General features: G+C 47.1%; 1 protein-coding gene across 3 annotated transcripts in view; it reads right to left on the bottom strand.

Moving 5' to 3' along the window:
• Positions 1–19,255, bottom strand: part of LOC139280904 (tetraspanin-33) — a 119,940-nt gene that overhangs the window by 28,188 nt on the left and 72,497 nt on the right. For all 3 annotated transcript variants that reach the window (XM_070900711.1, XM_070900709.1, XM_070900710.1), the window contains 4 exons: positions 18,019–18,076; positions 10,225–10,349; positions 1,898–1,972; positions 617–712 (listed from right to left, as the gene is read on the bottom strand). In XM_070900711.1, the coding sequence (XP_070756812.1) occupies positions 617–712; positions 1,898–1,972; positions 10,225–10,349; positions 18,019–18,061 (339 nt within the window). In that variant the 5' untranslated portion in view covers positions 18,062–18,076. The remainder of the gene's footprint in view (positions 1–616; positions 713–1,897; positions 1,973–10,224; positions 10,350–18,018; positions 18,077–19,255) is intronic.

Raw genomic sequence — 19,255 nt, forward strand, 5'->3', positions numbered from 1 at the left:
GCAATTGTCACTTTACTTTTTAAAGGGATATTGAATTGTATGAAGTAAAAATTCATTATCCAGTGAAGAAGCTCATTTTCTGCAATCAGGAATCGAGAATAGGTCGAGTGAGTACACTTTGTATGGGTCAGTGGGAAGGGTAGTCAGTTCGTGGAGCTCTGTTCTCTAATTTTGTATTTTAAATTTGCAGAGAGGAATTTAAAAGTGGAGTTTCATGGGGAGGGCTAACAACACACGGAGGCACAAGGGCCTGCCCGTTTGATGCTTTACCAGAAAACTGGCCACTATTCAATTTGACAAAAATTTGATAAACTCCTCTCATATAATCAAATAACTTCAATCCATCCATCGAGGCACCAAAGGAAATTGTCAAAATCACTGTCGAATACCACCAACAAAACTTTGCATTTCTATTCTGTCTGAGATTGCAGTCCTCATTTAAATAATTGACACCAGAAATGGGCAGGGAGGGGACAGACAACTGACTCCAATTGAAGTTGCTTAACCATAATATGCCTCTTTTGCATTGCGTGCTGAGAAAGTACCACATTTAAAGGATTCTATTGAAAAACAAAGCCAAAGCAGATTGTAACCACTGACACAGCAGAATCAATACCTTTTTCTGGATGAAATCAATGAGATTCTGTAGGTCCAGGTCATCCCTGTACCTGATCATCCCTTTCTCCAGTAATGCCACACTCTTCCTCTCAACCTTAAATGAATGGAAAATAACTTAGAAACAGTTTGAGCTTTGCGATGTTATTGTTGACTACATTCCTGACAGGAAGGAAGACCGAATGATTCCATCCTCATTGAAAAACCAGACACTACGAACGAAGGGACCAGCATCCACCTTCCTGAATGTTTAAAAAGAGTATGGGGCTGGATATTCGGCGTTGATGATTTCGGGGCGGTAATGGCGGCGAGTGGTAAGGTTAGTGTCCGGAACAGTTTGCGCCTCAGTCAGTAACACTGGGCAGCTGGGCTCTGAGTCAGGGGGTGGAGCACTAAGGGAGGCGTTGTACACCTCTCTCGGGGCGTTAGGATGGGAAACTCCCGAACTAAAGAGCCAGGCCGGGAGTGCTCCCAGAGATACCTGAGGGGGGGACCCCACAGAAACATTCCCAAAACATTGCCCATGCCACCACAACATAAGTCGCAAAAACAATTAAAAGAAAAAGAAATCACGCTTACCCAAGGATGGCATTACTTACCTCCCTGCTTTCGGCATAGGTTCCCTGCCCGATTCCCCAGGCGGTCACAGCAGGGTGCTCTGCGGGGCGTACGGGTCGGGCAGGAGTCACAAAGCACGCCGGTGTTGCAACCAGGAGCAGCACTGCTCCGTGTCACCGCAAAACTGGCCCCGGAAATCCCTGCGGGGTGCTGGAGGCTGAGCGCACGCCCAAAACACCTCACCGCCGCCATTGCCGCCACTCCGGGGCGAAAAACAGAGTGCAGAGGAGCCGAAGATCCGCCCCCACGGGTTCAACGTTCTGAGTGCCTGCCATTTGGGAGAATATGAAGCCAAGCATGCCTCAGACCTGCATCCATCGCCAACACATGCCAGGGAGCATGGGGGGCTAGACCAGGCCAGGAGCTCACCACAGACATTAAATTCATAGAATCTTACAACACAGAGGGAGGTCACTCGGCCCATCGTGCTCTTTGAGAGGGCGATCCAATTCGTTCCGTTCTCCACTGGAAGCGGCATGGTTGGCCATGCACATTACACGTGGGTACACAGCTCACTGTACATTGCCCAAGCAGAATAACCCTGTGCCTCGGAGAGCTCACTCACTCGGGATTCTTCTATCCCCCTGCACCAACACCCCTCACTTCGACCAGCACGGAAATTATTGCACAAAAGAAAACAAAAATAAATGACTAATCAAGTTACCTTTTCGGAGAATATGAAGCCAAGCGTGGCACCTGTTGCCTGAAGCAGCAGGATGAGCAGGAGGGTCCACATGAACTGCCAATAAAGGTACAACGCTCAGTTTATGCAGTGCAGATGAGCAAGGGTCACCCAGAAATAGAATGCAAATCTACTGTTAAACCTGAAAGAACCATCACTTTATTTAAACCGTCAACATTACTGTCAACTATTCTCCTGAACCAATCTTAAGCTCGAGCCTTGAGTGTACAGGCATTGATATTGTGGAGTTTTGTTTAAATATTTTTTTAAAACTTTCAATCGAGAGATTATGAGTGTGTGTTTCAGAAATCACTCTCCCAACACAGAGTTTCACATCAGGGAGCACACACCAGAAGTGTATTGGGAACGGGAGTTTGTAGCATTAACCCATCCAATGATAGCAATGGGTGTGGCTTCCTGCTTCTCAGTGGTGTTCAGCTTGTATAGTGTAAGTCTGGAGTTAGAGCCTGTGCTCACTCTGGAGCACAGGCCTCAGTTTGGGTCCTGACTCCGGATGCAACCTACATTTGCACTGCATGGGGAAAATCTATGAGGCTGCTCTCCCGGCCTGGCACCTTGCTGGTAGCGAGCGGGGATCGGGGAAATTGAGGCTCCAGTGTCAAAACTCAATCTTCGTCTCCACACCTGCTGAACTGCTTGTTGGGTTGCCAACACCCACAGAGGTTCCAGGAGTTGCTTCTCACGGGGTTGCTAGTAGAAAGTACATTAATTAAAAAGGATATTAAGAATGCTAAGAGAGAGCACAAGAAATTCTTGGCCAGTAAAATTAAAGAAAACCCTAAGATGTTCTATAAATATATTAAGAGTAAGAGGGTAACTAAGGAAAGGGTAGGGCCTATTAGAGACCATGAGGGTAATCTTTGTGAGGAGGCGGAAGATGTTGGTAGGGTCCTTAACGAATACTTTGCATCTGTTTTCACAAAGGAAAGAGGTAATTCAGATCCTGCTATAGAGGAGGAGTGTGATATTCTAGATGAAATAAATATAGTGAGAGAGGGTATTAAGGGGTTTGAAAATAGCTTTGAAAATAGCTAAGTCCCCAGGCCCAGATGAAATGCATCCCAGGTTGTTGAGAGAAGTAAAAGAGGAAATAGCAGAGGCCTTGACCATCATTTTCCAGTCCTCTTTGGATATGGGCATGGTGCCGGAGGATTGGAGGTCTGCTAATGTAATACCCTTGTTTAAGAAGGGAAAAAGGGATAGGCCGAGTAATTACAGGCCTGTCAGCCTAACCTCAGTGGTGGGAAAATTATTGGAAAAAATCCTGAAAGACAGGATAAATCTGCATTTGGATAGGCAAGGATTAATTAGGGGCAGTCAGCACGGATTTGTTAAGGGAAGATTGTGTTTGACTAATTTGATTGAATTTTTTGAGGAGGTAACCAAGAGGGTCGATGAGGGTAGTGCATACGGTGTAGTATATATGGACTTTAGCAAGGCTTTTGATAAGGTCCCACATGGTAGACTGGTCATGAAGGTTAAAGCCCATGGGATCCAGGGCAAAGTGTCAAGTTGGATCCAAAATTGGCTTGAAGGTAGGAAGCAAAGGGTAATGATTGATGGATGTTTTTGTGACTGGAAGGATATTTCCAATGAGGTTCCACAGGGCTCAGTGCTGGGACCCTTGCTTTTTGAGGTATATATCAACAATTTAGATTTGAATATAGGAAGTATGATTAAGAAGTTTGCAGACAACACTAAAATTGTCTGTGTGGTTGATAATGAAGAGGAAAGTTATGGGCTGCAGGAGAATATCAATCTACTGGTCAGGTGGGCAGAGCAGTGGCAAATGGAATTTAATTCAGAGAAGTTTGAGGTGATGCACTTTGGGAGGGCTAATAAGGGCATACACATTAAGTAGTAGGCCACTTAATAGTGTAGATGAACAAAAGGACCTTGGAGTGCTTGTCCACAGATCCCTGAAAGTAGCAGGCCAGGTGGATAAGGTGGTTAAGAAGGCATATGGAATGCTTGCCTTTATTGGCCAAGGCATAGAATATAAGAGCAGGGAGGTTATGCTTAAATTGTATAATACTTTGGTTAGGCCACAGCTGGAGTACTGTGTGCAATTCTGGTCGCCATATTATAGGAAGGATGTGATTGCACTAGAGAGGGTGCAGATTTACTAGGATGCTGCCTGGAATGGAGAATCTTAGTTATGAGGACAGATTGGATAGGCTGGGTTTGTTCTCATTGGAACAGAGGAGGTTGAGAGGAGACCTCATCGAGGTGTACAAAATATTGAGGGGCCTGGACATAGTGGATAGTAAGGGTCCATTCCCATTGGTGGAGGGGTCTATTACGAGGGGGCATAGTTTTAAGGTGGTTGGTGGAAGGTTTAGAGGGATTTGAGGGAGGGGCTTCTTTACGCAGAGGGTTGTGGGGATCTGGAACGCGCTGCCTGGAAGAGTGGTGAATACAGAAACCCTCACCACTTTTAAGAGATGGTTGGATGGGCACTTAAAGTGCCGTAACCTGCAGGGTTACGGACCTAGAGCTGGTAATTGGGATTAGACTAGACGACCTTTTGTTGGTTGGTGCACACAGGGAAGTACTGCAGGGAATACAATACAGCCAGGGTGATCTCCTGGACTAGTTTTCATCCAAGATTTTTTCTCTCTAAATTGGCCTGGGTTTTTATCTGGTTTTTGCCTCTCCCAGGGGATCACATGGCTCCAGTTGGGGTGGAGTGTCGATGTTTTTAGTATAAGGGGTGTTGCAGTGGTGTGGGGTAGACTGGTTGGGCTGGGTGCTCTTTGCCTTTCCGTTATTGTTCATGGGTTTATATGTAACCTTTAGGGCTGCTGACGAAGGGCCGTGCGGCTCTTTGTCGGCCGGCGCGGGCACGATGGGCCGAATGGCCTCCTTCTGCGCTGTAAATTTCTATGTTTCTAGATTTCTATGTTATACGTGGTGCTCCTTCTGCAGCCTAATCTAGTGTTCCTCTGAGGTGCTTGCCCAGTGGGAGCGGTGAGCCTGGTGGCTGGTGGCTGGCTGTTACTTGGGATGGAGGAGGTCTTGCAACTCTTTGTGTTGGGTCATGAGATGGCCATGCCCTATCTGGTGCCCTGCATGAAATCTGACACTTCATTGGTCATTTGAAGGGGCCAGCTCGTTGGTTTGAATACTGCGGCTCGGCACTCCCTGATAGGGTGGTAAGGGGCAGGAGGCACTGGGCATCGCAGAGACCAGACAGACACCTCCTGCACATTGGTAGATGGGCCTACATGGGGCATCTTCAGTAATGCCAACTACCTCGATGTTCATGGCCTGATTGGTCCTTGGGATATGATATTCCTGTTGATTGTGAGAATATCACACATGCAAATACTGGAGTCTAATGTTCTGGTCTTGGCCAATATTTATCCCTCAACTAACATCACTAAAAACAGATTATCTGGTCATTATCTCACTGCTGTATGTGGGAGCTTGCTGTGTGCAGGTTGGCTACTGCGTTTCCCTGCATTACAACAGTGACTACACTTCAAAGGTACTTCATTGGCTGTAAAGCGCTTTGGGATGTCCTGAGGTCGTGAAAGGCACTATATAAATGTAAGTTTTTCTTTTTCTTTCTTTCCATTCCTATTGTTTTTGGATGACTCTCAGTCCGATTTCTTTATGAGGTCATCACAGAGAAGGTATTATTCAAATGTGATGGTGTTAGAAACAATTTATATTACTTTCCACTTATGTTATAAATTAAATGAATCAGTAAGACACATTTCAAACCTTTGTGTCATGTATGTACTTTTGGGATCACTAGCCACTAGATGGCGTCACTGTTGGAGGCCATTGGGTTGCACGCACTGGTGTGCAGCCATGTATAAAAGGCCAGCCAGTTTGTATATTAATCACTTTGGGCATTAATAAAGCAGAGCCAAGGTTATAGCTCTTGGAGTTAAACTGTACTCAGTCTAACAGTTATTGCATACACAACATTTGGCGACGAGGCAACAAGAACCTTTGCATGCAAAAATGAGCACAATTGGATTGTTGGAGCGATTTGTGGAAGAAGAAGATTGGGTAAACTTTGTGAGCTGTTTGAACCAGTTCTTCGTGGCCAACAAAATGGAGGAGGTCGGCGACGCAGATCGGCGCGGGCGATGTTCCTCACGGTTCGCGGTCCAAAAACTTATGGTCCGATAAAGAATCTACTCCTGCCTGTGATCCAACAGAGAAGATGAATGAAGAATTGTGTACACTGGTACAGGGCCACCTTAAGCCAGACGAAGGCATCATCATCTTGAGATACAGATTTTACATGCACATTCGCTCAGAGGGCCAGAATGCGGCGGAATTCGTTGCCAACCTGAGAAGTCTAGCGGGACTGTGTAAGTTCGGGGCTGATTTGGCAGACATGCTGCAGGACTTCTTTGTAATCGGCATCAACCATGAGGTGATCCTGCGTAAACTACTGGCGGAGGATACGTTGGACTTGAATAGGGCCATCACGATTGCTCAGTCATGCATGACGATGGATGGAAGTCTAAAGCAGATATCAGTCAAAAATCAAAACTCGACAAGTACTATAAATATGATTGATTCGGCGTTCGACAGAACAGCATGTGGCAGGGCCTACCCGACTGTATACGCGAAACCTGTGGCTGTCCAAAGTCCGCCAGTGGGAATACATCCGAATTCTCCGTGTTTGCATTGGGGGAAATCACCAGCACCAGCAGTGCCGATTTAAGCAATATAGTTGCAAAGGTTGTTTGAGAGTGGGGCATCTCCAGTGCAAGTGCCCGCAGATGAGCAAGCGTGCTGCGACACACGACGTGGAGGATGATGGTCAGACTAGTGCGGATCCGGATACGCAATCCGAGATACCAGAGGAGGAAGTGTATGGACTGTATTCGTTCCTAACTAAGAGCAAACCGATAATGATCAACGTGAAATTTAATGGGGTGCCGGTATCAATGGAACTGGATACGGGGGTGAGTCAATCGATAATGAGCCAGAGGACATTCGACAAGCTGTGGGATACTAAGGCTGTGAGGTCCAGGCTGAGTCCAGTAAATGCCAAGTTGCGCACATACACCAAAGAACTCATAACAGTGATTGGCAGTGCCACAATTAAAGTGTCGTATGATGTCGGTTCACAAGTTACCGCTATAGATTGTCCCAGGCAATGGCCCAACGCTGTTCAGCAGTAACTGGCTTGAAAAAATCAGATGCGCTGGAATGACATCAAGGCACTGTCGTCGGAGGAAGATACTCCATGTGCCCAAGTACTGAGCAAGTTCCCCTCGCTGTTTGAACCAGGCATCGGAAACTTCACGGGTGCCAAGGTGCAGATCCACGTGGACTCGCATGCAAGACCCGTCCATCATAAAGCTCGGGCAGTTCCATATATGATGAGGGAGAAGGTCGAAATCGAACTGGACAGGCTCCAGCATGAAGGGATCATATCACCGGTTGAATTTAATGAATGGGCCAGCCCCATTCTTCCTGTGCTGAAAAGTGATGGCACAGTCAGAATCTGTGGAGACTACAAGGCTACGAGCAACAGGGTTTCGAAACAGGATCAGTACCCGTTACTGACTTGTTTGCAACGCTAGCTGGGGGGAAGCCGTTCACCAAACTGGACTTGACGTCGGCCTACATGACACAGGGGCTGGTCGAGAAGTCGAAGAGACTTACATGCATTAACACGCATAAAGGACTGTTTATTTAGCACAAGTGCCCTTTTGGAATTCGTTCGGTTGCAGCAATATTTCAGAGGAACATGGAGAGTCTACTGAAGTCCGTTCCCAGAACCATCATGTTCCAAGATGACATCCTGATCACAGGTCGTCACTCCGTGGAACATCTGAACAACCTGGAAGAGGTACTACATCGTCTGGACAAAGTGGGACTCAGACTGAAACGCTCGAAGTGCGTCTTCATGGCAGCAGAGGTCGAATTCCTGGGGAGGAAAATTGCTGCTGACGGCATCAGGCCCAGGGACACGAAAACCAAGGCCATCTAGAATGCACCCAAGCCGCAGAATGTGACAGAGCTGCATTCGTTCCTGGGTCTACTCAACTACTTCGGTAACTTCCTACCTAAATTGAGCACCTTATTAGAACCACTGCACATGCTGCTAAGAAAAGGCGACAACTGGGTGTGGGGTGCATCTCAAGACAGAGCTTTTGAGAAAGCCACTAATCTGCTTTGCTCTAACAAGCTTCTGGTACATTATGACCCATGTAAACGTTTAGCAATGGCCTGTGATGCTTTGTCATATGGGATTGGTTGCGTACTCCAACAAGCTAATGAGTCGGGTAAACTTCAACCAGTCTTGTATGCTTCAAAAAGTTTGTCTAAAGCGGAAAGAGCCTACAGCATGGTAACGAAAGAAGCCTGTGTGTGTATGGGGTTAAAAAGATGCATCAGTACCTGTTTGGTCTTCGGTTTGAACTGGAGACAGATCACAAGCCGCTCATTTCACTGTTCTCTGAAAACAGAGATATCAATACCAATGCTTCATCCTGCATCCAGAGATGGGCACTGAAATTATCCGCTTATGATTATGCCATTCGCCATAGACCTGGCAACGAAAATTGTGCCTATGCTTTGAGCCGTCTGCCGTTGTCCACACCGGAGATGGAAACGCCACAACCAGCGGAACTATTGTTAGTTATGGATGCTTTTGAGAGTGAAGGAACCCCTGTCACGGCTCAACAAGTTAAGACCTGGACCAGCCAGGAACCGATTTTATCGGTGGTGAAGAGTTGCATCCTCAAAGGTGATTGGTCTGCCATACCCAAGTAAATGTGCGAGGAGACCAAACCTTACATTCGTCGCAAAGATGAACTGTCTATACTGTGGGGCAATTGTGTTGTCATGCCCAAGAAAGGGAGAGAGAAATTTGTATGTGAGCTACATAGCACACATCCCGGCATTGTAATGATGAAAGCCATCGCCAGGTCTCTTGCATGGTGGCCGGGAATTGACTCTGAGCTGGAATCATGTGTGCATCAGTGCAACATTTGCATGCAGCTCAGCAAAGCACCAGCGGAATCGCCGCTGAGTCTGCGGTCGTGGCCATCCAAACCATGGTCCAGGATCCACATAGACTTTGCAGGTCCCTTCTTGGGGAAAATATTTTTAGTTGTGGTGGATGCATATTCGAAGTGGATAGAGTGTATGATCATATCAGCCAGCACATCCACAGCTACTATTGAGAATCTCAGTGTGATGTTCACGACACATGGTCTGCCTGACATCGTTGTTAGCGACAACGGATCGCGCTTCACCAGTCAGGAGTTTCAAGAGTTCATGAAACTCAATGGTATTAAACATGGACGGTCAGCACCATTCAAACCTGCATCCAATGGGCAAGCAGAATGTGCTGTCCAAATCATAAAACAGAGTATGAAGCGAGTAGCCCAAGGGTCACTGCAGACCCGCCTGTCATGCATAATGTTGAGTTACAGGACAAGACCACACACGCTTACTGGGGTCTCGCCTGCTGAGCTAACGATGAAGAGAGGTCTTAAGACCAAGCTATCTCTTGTACACCCTGACTTGAATAATCATGTTGAATATAGAAGACAAAGTCAGGGTGTATATGTTCTGAATGATGGTCAGTGTCCCAAGTGGATCGCTGGTACTGTCATGGCCAAGGAGGGCAACAGAGTATTTATTGTCAAGCTCAAAAATGGGCAAACATGCAGGAAACATGGATCAGAAAAAGCTGCAGCACACAGACGAACCGGAACAGTCGGAGGAAGAGACAATCGACGACCAACCAACCTAGCCCCAGTCATCAGAGGACTCAGTGGTCATCAGTGAATCGGGACTTTCAATCACTGACATGTTCAATGAAAATGGACTTTCAATCTCTGACATGACCATTGCCACTCCCACCAGGTCAGCCACCCAGCCACCAGTCACAACAGACTCTGACCACTCACCCAAGGCTGGAGTTAAACTGAGACGGTCAACCCGGGAGCGTAAAACACCGGACCGTCTCAATTTGTAAAATACTGTGTTAATATCTCAGAGGGGGGTATTGTCATGTATGTACTTTTGGGGTCACTAGCCACTAGATGGCACCACTGTTTGAGGCCATTGGGCTGCACGCACGGGTGTGCAGCCCAAGTATAAAAGGCCAGCCATTTTGTATATGAGTCACTTTGGGCCTTAATAAAGCAGAGCCAAGGTCATACCTCTTGGAGTTAAACAGTACTCAGTCTAACAGTTATTGCATACACAACACTTTGTCCTACTGCAATTCTAAGCTTTAGAAATGCAAGTTCATTCTTGTCTTTTGCAGGGGGTGAGACATATTATCGAGTACTCACTATTTTTAGCAGGATCTGAATATCACGCAGTGCCCCAGCGCAGCCCAGAAACGTGATACAGAATATTAAACATCCAACGATGATCAGTATCAATGCAGGATCTGCTGTTAGTGAATCCACGGCACCTGAAAGGAAAATGGAAGATTCACCACTATCTATGTCTGCTGACAATCAAAGACAGCTGTTTCACAAACAGGATCTATTACTGTACACCACACTTACTCACTAAGCTTATATAAAGTACTCGCTTATCGATGTAACTATTTGTACTGCCTTTTTTTGCCCATGCGTCTGTCAAGCACTGCCCCACTGCCCCCTCCGCCGCCCCACCCCAGCTCCAAATCATTCACTCCACGTAATGCTGCGAAGCGGTGGGGGAGGGGGGTGGCAAGAGTGGGGTGGAAGAGAGAGAGAGACTGGGGGAGAGAGAGAGAGATGGACTGGGTAGAGAGAGAGAGAGAGACTGGGTAAGGGAGAGAGAGAGACTGGGGGGATAGAGAGAGACTGGGAGAGAGAGAGAGATTGGGGGAGGGAGAGGGAGAGAGAGAGACTGGGTGGAGAGAGAGAGAGAGAGAGAGAGAGAGAGCGAGAGAGCGAGAGAGAGAGACTGGTTAAGCGAGAGGGAGAGAGAGACTTGGGGGATAGAGAGAGACTGGGAGAGAGAGAGAGAGACCGGGGGAGGGAGAGGGAGTGAGAGAGAGACTGGGGGGAGAGTTTGTATCGTGTCACCTCGGTTCAGTGACTTAAATTCGTTACTTTTTGCGGTCGTGCGCCAGGATTGGGTAGGTTGGATTCATGGTTCAGTCATGGTAAGTACTGAGGTAGCAGTACAGGTATACGAGGATGCAGATTCCAGAGCAACCGGATGGGGTCCTAGTCATCTGATGGCGACGCTGCACCCGCTGCTAGCAGGGTGGGCTTGGTTCGCTCACCTTGCCAGGACTCAGGGCCTTTGCCGTTGCCTAGTGGTGGGCAGAGCCACACATGTGTGTGGCCTCCCTGTCCTCCTTTGAGGGCTGCAGAGTCTTCTGCCTGCTCTCTAACGGTGTTGGGAACCTGGCTGTTCCAGGTCTCATTTGGGGAACTCATTGGTTCTGATCTTTCGCTCCCAGACATGGCCGAGGTAGCGACTGGGTCTGGGGGCTGCGCCGTCTCCACCCGGGTGGTGGGCAACGGCGGCCAATTGCGTGTATTGGCGCTATTTTCATTTCCAGGTCCATGGCGAATGGTGCCATCAGCGTGGGATAGACCTGGGGCAGGGCATCAGGATCATTGCCTTCACCCTCCTGAGGTCGCTGGCCTATAGCTTGTGGGGACACCTGGGGCAGGGTATCAGGATTAGTGCCTTCACCCTCCTGAGGTCGCTGGCCTATAACTTGTGGGGACACCTGGGGCAGGGTATCAGGATTAGTGCCTTCACCCTCCTGAGGTCGTTGACCTATAACTTGTGGGGACACCTGGGGCTGGGCATCAGGATTTGCTTGCTTGCTACTTTTGGGGACACTCTATTCCTGACATCTCGCAACAACATTTTGTTCCCAATTTTAATCGGTTCATTACATTGATTGCCATACATACAATGTCTCTCTAAGTTCAGTTGATTGCAGGTCTCCTTTAAGAGAATCCCGCTGGTCTCATTTAAGAGAACCCTGCTGGCTTTACCCCAATTAAATCCTTTATTAGACACCACGTGTTCATCACTCAGCGTTGCACCTTGTGATATGACCGCGGCCATCTTTTTTTTCAGCCACGCTGCACCTCGCTCCAGCAGGGACGCCATCTTACCTCTGTCCTCAAGGTCAACTGCCTTGATCCTTCTCTCCCGCGATTCTGCCACAAAAGCTGGAAGAGTGCCTGTGAATTCGATCTTCCTCCCCAGGAGTCCTGCCACTGGAGCCGGGAAGGTACTTTTAGGTCGTTCCGGTCGGATCATTACCACGCAGTCGTGATAGACAGTCTGTGCCTCAGGTGCTGCGCTGGCCTGTTCTCTGGTGCCTGGCCCAAGCGAAGGTGAGGTTTTGCTCTGCCTCTGAGCAAGGGGGACATCGATTGCTGGAGTGAAGAGGTCTTCCCATTTTCACTGGATCTTCCCCATCTGAGTAGGGTTGGACTATCACCTGCAACAATCCACAGAGGTAACTTGTGCACCACGCCATTATAGATTACACTTACATCCACACTACCAAGGACTGGGATCAGCTCTTTGGTGTAGGTGCGCACTTTTCCTGTACTGGAACCAGCTTGGGTCGTTTTTTGTTCCATAGCCTCTGAAAGGCATCCTGGCTCATCCTTGACTGGCTCACTCCCATGTCCACTTCCATGAATACTGGAACACCATTTATCTCAACTTCCATCTTCACTGGTGGACAATCGGTGGTGCAGGTATACACTCCATACACTTCTTCTTGGAGCTGAGCTGCCTCTCTGGCCAAATCATCATACTACCATCATACTGGATTCAAACTACCAATTTCTCTGCTAGACGATGAGTCGTATTTTTTTTTACACATATGCTGGAGGTGGCCCTGCATGTTACAGGCTTTACATACGCACTCAGCAAACCGACACTGGTGAGCCCTATGGTTTCCTCCACAACGCCAGCATGGTGCTACTCGATTAGCACCCCTTGGCAGACTCTGAGTTCTGGAACCCTGAGGTCTGTGCTCTCTGCCCTAGGCAGAGCCACGTTATACAGTCTTGCCTGTGAAAGGCACAATTCTGTGTACAGTACTTGCTGGGTTTGAGTCTACAGGATGAATAATTTGCTTGGTGCTGCAGGTCATGAATGCCTGACTGATGCTGATGGCCTTTTGCAGGTTAACTGTGGTGTCAGCTGATAATAGCTTGTGAAGGAGGTCCTCAACGTCAATTCCCATAACGAAGATGTCTCACAATGCTTCGTTGAGGTGCGTGCCGTAATCACACAGTGCCGCAAGTCTCCTGAGGTCGGCAGCATATTTTGCAATCTCCTGGCCCTTAGGTCTGCGGTGCATGTAGAATCTGTGCCTGGCTGTGAGGATGCTCTGTTTTGGTTTTAGTTGGTCGTGAATTAGTTCAGTCTGCTCATCGTATATCTTATCCTTGACCTCCGTGGGTGCCAGTAAGTCCCTGACAAAGCGGTAAACCTTGGGCCCACAACTGGTCAGCAGTATAGCCTCGTGCTTCTCCGTCAGTGTGTCCATCTCCCCTGCCAGGTCGTTTGCCACGAAATATTGCTCGAGCCTTTCCGTGAAGGCATCCCAATCATCACTCTCTGCAAAGTCTTTTAGTGTGCCAAAGGTAGTGTGAAAGCCCTTATTCTTGTCGCCAGTTGTTATGTCTGTAATGCACTTATGAATGACTCCACGAGGCAATGTGTTGTACTCAAACTGTAGTGACCTTGGTCCTTTACTCGTAACTCCAGAGTGAGGCACAAGCATGGTGGGCAGCCTTTTATACTGGGCCCTGCACACCTTTGCAGGTGATCCTCAGGTCTCCCACCGCAGTGCACTCTGATGGACAGCCTCTGCCACAGGGGCAGGAAACCCCGGTCTCCACCAGTTGCACCCTCTAGTGGTGCTAGCATGGTATATACAGTGTAAACCTTATTGATAGTACATCAGGTAACAAGTCTCCATCTTATGCAACTTTACAGTGACTACACAGAGAGTATATCTATAGTCTGCATATATAACACCATCCCTTTCCAGTCTCTTTGCTATGGGATATTTTTGCCGAATCCCTAGTAAACCACCTGCCTGGTTCATTATCTTCCCTGTGAAGTGTGTACCTTGATCTGAGTTCAGCTATAGTGGCATTATTTCTTCTACTAGGTTCCTGGCCACGGTTTCTGTTGAACCTCCTACCAATTATTTTAAACCCCTGATTGGTGACCCCTCTGCTAAGGTAAATAGATCCTTTTGACAAGGCTTTTGACAAGGTCCCACACAAGAGATTAGTGTGCAAAATTAAAGCACATAGTATTGGGGGTAATGTACTGATGTGGATAGAACTGGTTGGCAGACAGGAAGCAGAGAGTTGGGATAAATGGGTCTTTTTCAGAATGGCAGGCAGTGACTAGTGGGGTGCCGCAGGACTCAGTGCTGGGACCCCAGCTATTTACAATATACATTAATGATTTAGATGAAGGAATTGAGTGTAATATCTCCAAGTTTGCAGATGACACTAAGCTGGGTGGACGCTAAGAGGCTGCAGGGTGACTTGGACAGGTTGGGTGAGTGGGCAAATGTATGGCAGATGAGGTATAACATGGATAAATGTGAGGTTATCCACTTTGGACGCAAAAACACGAAGGCAGATTATCTGAATGGTGACAGATTAGGAAAAGGGGAGGTGCAACGAGACCTGGTGTCATGGTACATCAGTCATTGAAAATTGGCATGCAGCTCCAGCAGGCGGTGAAGAAGGCAAACGGTATGTTGGCCTTCATAGCTAGGGAATTTGAGTATAGGAGCAGGGAGGTCTTACTGCAGTTGTACAGGGTCTTGGTGAGGCCTCACCTGGAATATTGTGTTCAGTTTTGGTCTCCTAATGTGAGGAAGGATGTTCTTGCTATTGAGGGAGTGCAGCGAAGGTTCACCAGACTGATTCCTGGGATGGCTGGACTGACATATGAGGAGAGACTGGATTGACTGGGCCTTCATTCACTGGAATTATGAAGGATGAGAGGGGATCTCATAGAAACATATAAAATTCTGACAGGACTGGACAGGTTAGATGCAGGAAGAATGTTCCCGATGTTGGGGAAGTCCAGAACCAGGGGACACAGTCTAAGGATAAGGGATAAGCCATTTAGGACTGAGATGAGGAGAAACTTCTTCACTAGAGAGTTGTTAACTTGTGGAATTCCCGACCGCAGAGAGTAGTAGATGCCAGTTCATTAGATATATTCAAGAGGGAGTTAGATATGGCCCTTACGGCTAAAGGGATAAAGGGGTATGGAGAGAAAGTAGGAAAGGGGTACTGAGGGAATGATCAGCCATGATCTTATTGCATGGTGGTGCAGGCTCGAAGGGCCAAATTGCCTACTCCAGCACATATTTTCTATGTTTCTATGTTTCCTATCCACTCTATCTAGGCCCCTCATAATTTTATACACCTCAATAAGGTCTCCCCTCAGCCTCCTCTGTTCCAAAGAAAACAAACCCAGCCTCTCCAATCTTTCCTCATTGCTAAAATCCTCCAGTCCTGGCAACATCCTCGTAAATCTCCTCTGTACGCTCTCTAGTGCAATCACATCTTTCCTGTAATGTGGTGATCTGAACTGCACACAGTACTCCAGCTGTGGCCTATCTATTGTTTTATACAGTTCAAGTATAACCCCCCCTGCTCTTGTATTGTATGCCTCGGCTAATAAAAGCAAGCATTCCATATGCCTTCTTAACCACCTTATCTACCTGGACTGCTACCTTCGGGGATCTGTGGACATGCACTCCAAGGTCCCTTTGTTCCTCTACACTTCTCAGTGTCCTACCATTTAATGTGTATTACCTTTCTTTGTTAGCCCTCCCCAAATGCATTACCTCACACTTCTCTAGATTGAAGTCAATTTGCCACTGTTCTGCCCACCTGACCAGTTCATTGATGTCTTCCTGCAGTCTACAGCTTTCTTCTTCATTATCAACCACACAGCTGATTTTAGTATCATCTGCAAACTTCTTAATCATATCCCCAACATTCAAGTCTAAATCATTGATACCACAAAAAGCAAGGGACCCAGTACTGAGCCATGCGGAACACCACTTTCCAATGAATTTGCAGACAATATGGATAATTTTTTCAGGATGTTTAAAAATAATTACCACAATGAGTGAATATTTCAAAAATATGTATTTGTAACAAAAATGTCAGAAATATTGAAAAGAAAATCTCTAATAAAAAACAGCGCAGTACGAGAAAGGTAGTGTAAACACTGGAACAGACCCCATTCTCCTTGAAGCGCTCCACTGCTGAAGAAAATGAGGGGAGGAGAGATTTGGATGAAGGAACTAAATGTAATATATCCAAGTTTGCTGTTAATACAAAGCTAGATGGGAATGTAAGTTGTGAGGAGGATGCAAAGAGGCTTCAAGGGGATATAGACAGGGTAAGTGAGTGGGCAAGAACATGGCAAATGGTATCTAATGTGGGGACATGTGAAGTTATCCACTTTGTTAGGAAAAATAGGAAAGTAGAGTATTTCTTAAATGGTGAGAGATTGGAAAATGTTGGTGTTCAGAGGGACCTGGGTGTCCTTGTACACCAATCACTGAAAGTTAACATGCAGGTACAGCAAGTAATTAAGAAAGCAAATGGTTTGTTGGCCTTTATTTTGTTTTCTTTCGCATAATACTCCTGTGAAACGCCTTGGGACGTTTCACTACGTTAAAGGCGCTATATAAATACAAGTTGTTGTTGTTTATTTCAAGAGGATTTGAGTAGAAGAGTAAAGACATCTTACTGCATTTATATCAGGCCCTGGTGAGACCACACCTGGAGCACTGTGTACAGTTTTGGTCTCCTTACCTAAGGAAGGATATACTTGCCATTGAGTGAGTGCAATGAAGGTTCACCAGACTGATTCCTGGGATGGGGGGATTGTCCTTTGAGGAGAGATTGAGTAGTCTAGGCTTATATTCTCGAGAGTTTAGAAGAATGAGAGGTGATCTCATTGAAACATACAAAATTCTTACAGGGCTAGACAGGGTAGATGCAGGGAGGGTGTTTCCTCTGGCTGAGGAGTCTAGAACCAGGGGTCACAGTCTCAGAATAAGGGGTCGGCCATTTAGGATTGAGATGAGGAGAAATTTCTTCACTCAGAGGGTGGTGCATCTTTGGAATTCTCCACCCCAGAAGATAGTGAAGGCTCAATTTTGGGTATTCAAGACAGAGATCAATAGATTTTTGGATATTAAGGGAATCAAGGGATATGGGGATAGGGCAGGAAAGTGGAGTTGAGGTCGAAGATCAGCCATGATCTCATTGAATGACAGAGCAGGCTCAAGGGGCCGAATGGACTACTCCTGCTCCTATTTCTTATGTTCTTATGAGATTCCATTAAGCACATTCATAATGGGCTTTGAAGGCCAAAGCCCAATCTCAGTATCAAAAGCCAGGAAGTTGTATTTAAATGCTTTGAATACTATCTGGGAATGGGCACGAAATGTGCGTTATCATGCTGGAGTGCTGAAACATCGTGGAGAGAGGAATCGGCACTGAACATGACCAAAGGCCTACCTACCCAATTCTCCAACTTCCTGTCCCTGTGGCCGGTGTGCAACGGCCACCACACGTTAAAAAAATCCACGCACAGGCATCTTCCACCCTTCAATATGTATTTCAGGACCTGGAATATTAGGTCCTTCATTGAAATACCTGTGAACTCATCCCTTTTTGATGTGGAAGCAAGTCATCCTTGTTTTGAGGGACTGCCTATGATGATGTTCCTGTTCTGTACTTGTACAGCCAGAAATTTCTATCTTACATATGCGTATATTCTTTCCAAACATGGATGACTAAATCTACCCTTTGATTGCAACACAGGAAAGTGTAAGAATGTGTTGGTTTGGGGTATTTGGAGCTTATGGGAACCAGAGAGTTCAGAAGGGCACTGACCATAATAATGTTAATCAGAGAGAAACACAAAGGTTGTAATAGAGAATGGTTGGAGACAGCTACAGATATAGCTGTACATATTAGTGTTAAACAGCAATAGATTGTTTCTAACACATTTATTTTAGCAAACAGTTTTAATGGTTTACGTTCAGTAACAAGCCTCAGCATCTCGGCTTTACTCGTTCTTTATTGATGGTATACCTCCCTCGATTGCTGTTTTTGCATAGATCCCCACAGCTATCATCAGCCCGCTCGCAACCTGTTAACGAGAGAGCAGAGAAATGAGTCAGTCCAACAAGAAGCACTCCAACATTTATTCAATAACCAATGTATTAACATCCTTACATTTGCTCACACTTCCTCTTAACTTTTCCCATTCTAATTGCCTATGTTCACTTTATAATACAGGGTACCTGTACAAACCACCCATTTTCACCTTCAAGTCTGAAGGTAACAAAAGCATAGATGAGGGTTTCAGCAGCAGACAGGCTGAGGCGGAGCGGAGACAGGCAATGTTTCAGAGGTTGAAGTAGGCAATATTAGTGATGGGGTGGAAGCTCAGCTCAGGGTTAGCGCAGGCTCAGTAGGTTACACTCTCACCTTTGAGTCAGAAGGTTGTTGGTTCAAATCGCACTCCAGAGTCTGGAAACATAGGGCCCGAGTTTGGTGAAACCTTAGGTCCGCTCGGTTTTCGGCGCTCCCCAGGTGGTGCGTGATGTTTTGCCATCTGCTATCGCTGGGGCCAGTCAGGCATGAGTTTCATCACGCTTTTGTCGGCGGATGGGAGCGGCCGGCAGCGGGAGTCGGCGGATGGGAGCGGCCGGCAGCAGTGGGCGGTCGGTGCAGGCCTCACGACGACTCGGGATACATCGGAGGACGCGCACCGCGCATGCGCGAGATTTGGATTTTTTGGGTAGTTTCTTTTGCCTGATGACATCACTTATCCCGTGATTGGGGCTGAGGGCTTAGCTGAGCATGTGCATAAAACCTCGTTACTGACTTGCACCTGGCAGTTGCAGAGGGGAGGGATACAGAGAGAGAGAGAGAGAGTCAACAGATTCATCAGCCATTCACCTTACAAAGCTCTCATATGTGGAAGAATAGTTGCCAGGAAGTCCAATGGAGGGAGGCCCAGAGCTCCCTGGTTTACTGAGGATGAGCTGGAGGAACTTGTCTCAGAGGTGGAGCGCCGTTACAGAGACCTCACCCGGGATGATCGTGGCAAGCCGCCCCACCCCAATATAACCGCATTTGGCAGGAGATTGGGGAGGCCGTGTCTGCAGTGGGCACCCTGGTCCGGGATGGAGACCAGTGCAGGAAGTGATGGAACGATGTGGTAGCAGCAGCAAGAGTAAGTAAATATCTTATTGTTGCACTCCCGTACTACTCCAAAAGTAGATGTGGCATGTGTGTGTGTGAGTGTGTGTGTTGCATGTGC

Source organism: Pristiophorus japonicus, chromosome 15 (genome assembly GCF_044704955.1).
Source record: "Pristiophorus japonicus isolate sPriJap1 chromosome 15, sPriJap1.hap1, whole genome shotgun sequence".
Taxonomy (NCBI): domain Eukaryota; kingdom Metazoa; phylum Chordata; class Chondrichthyes; family Pristiophoridae; genus Pristiophorus; species Pristiophorus japonicus.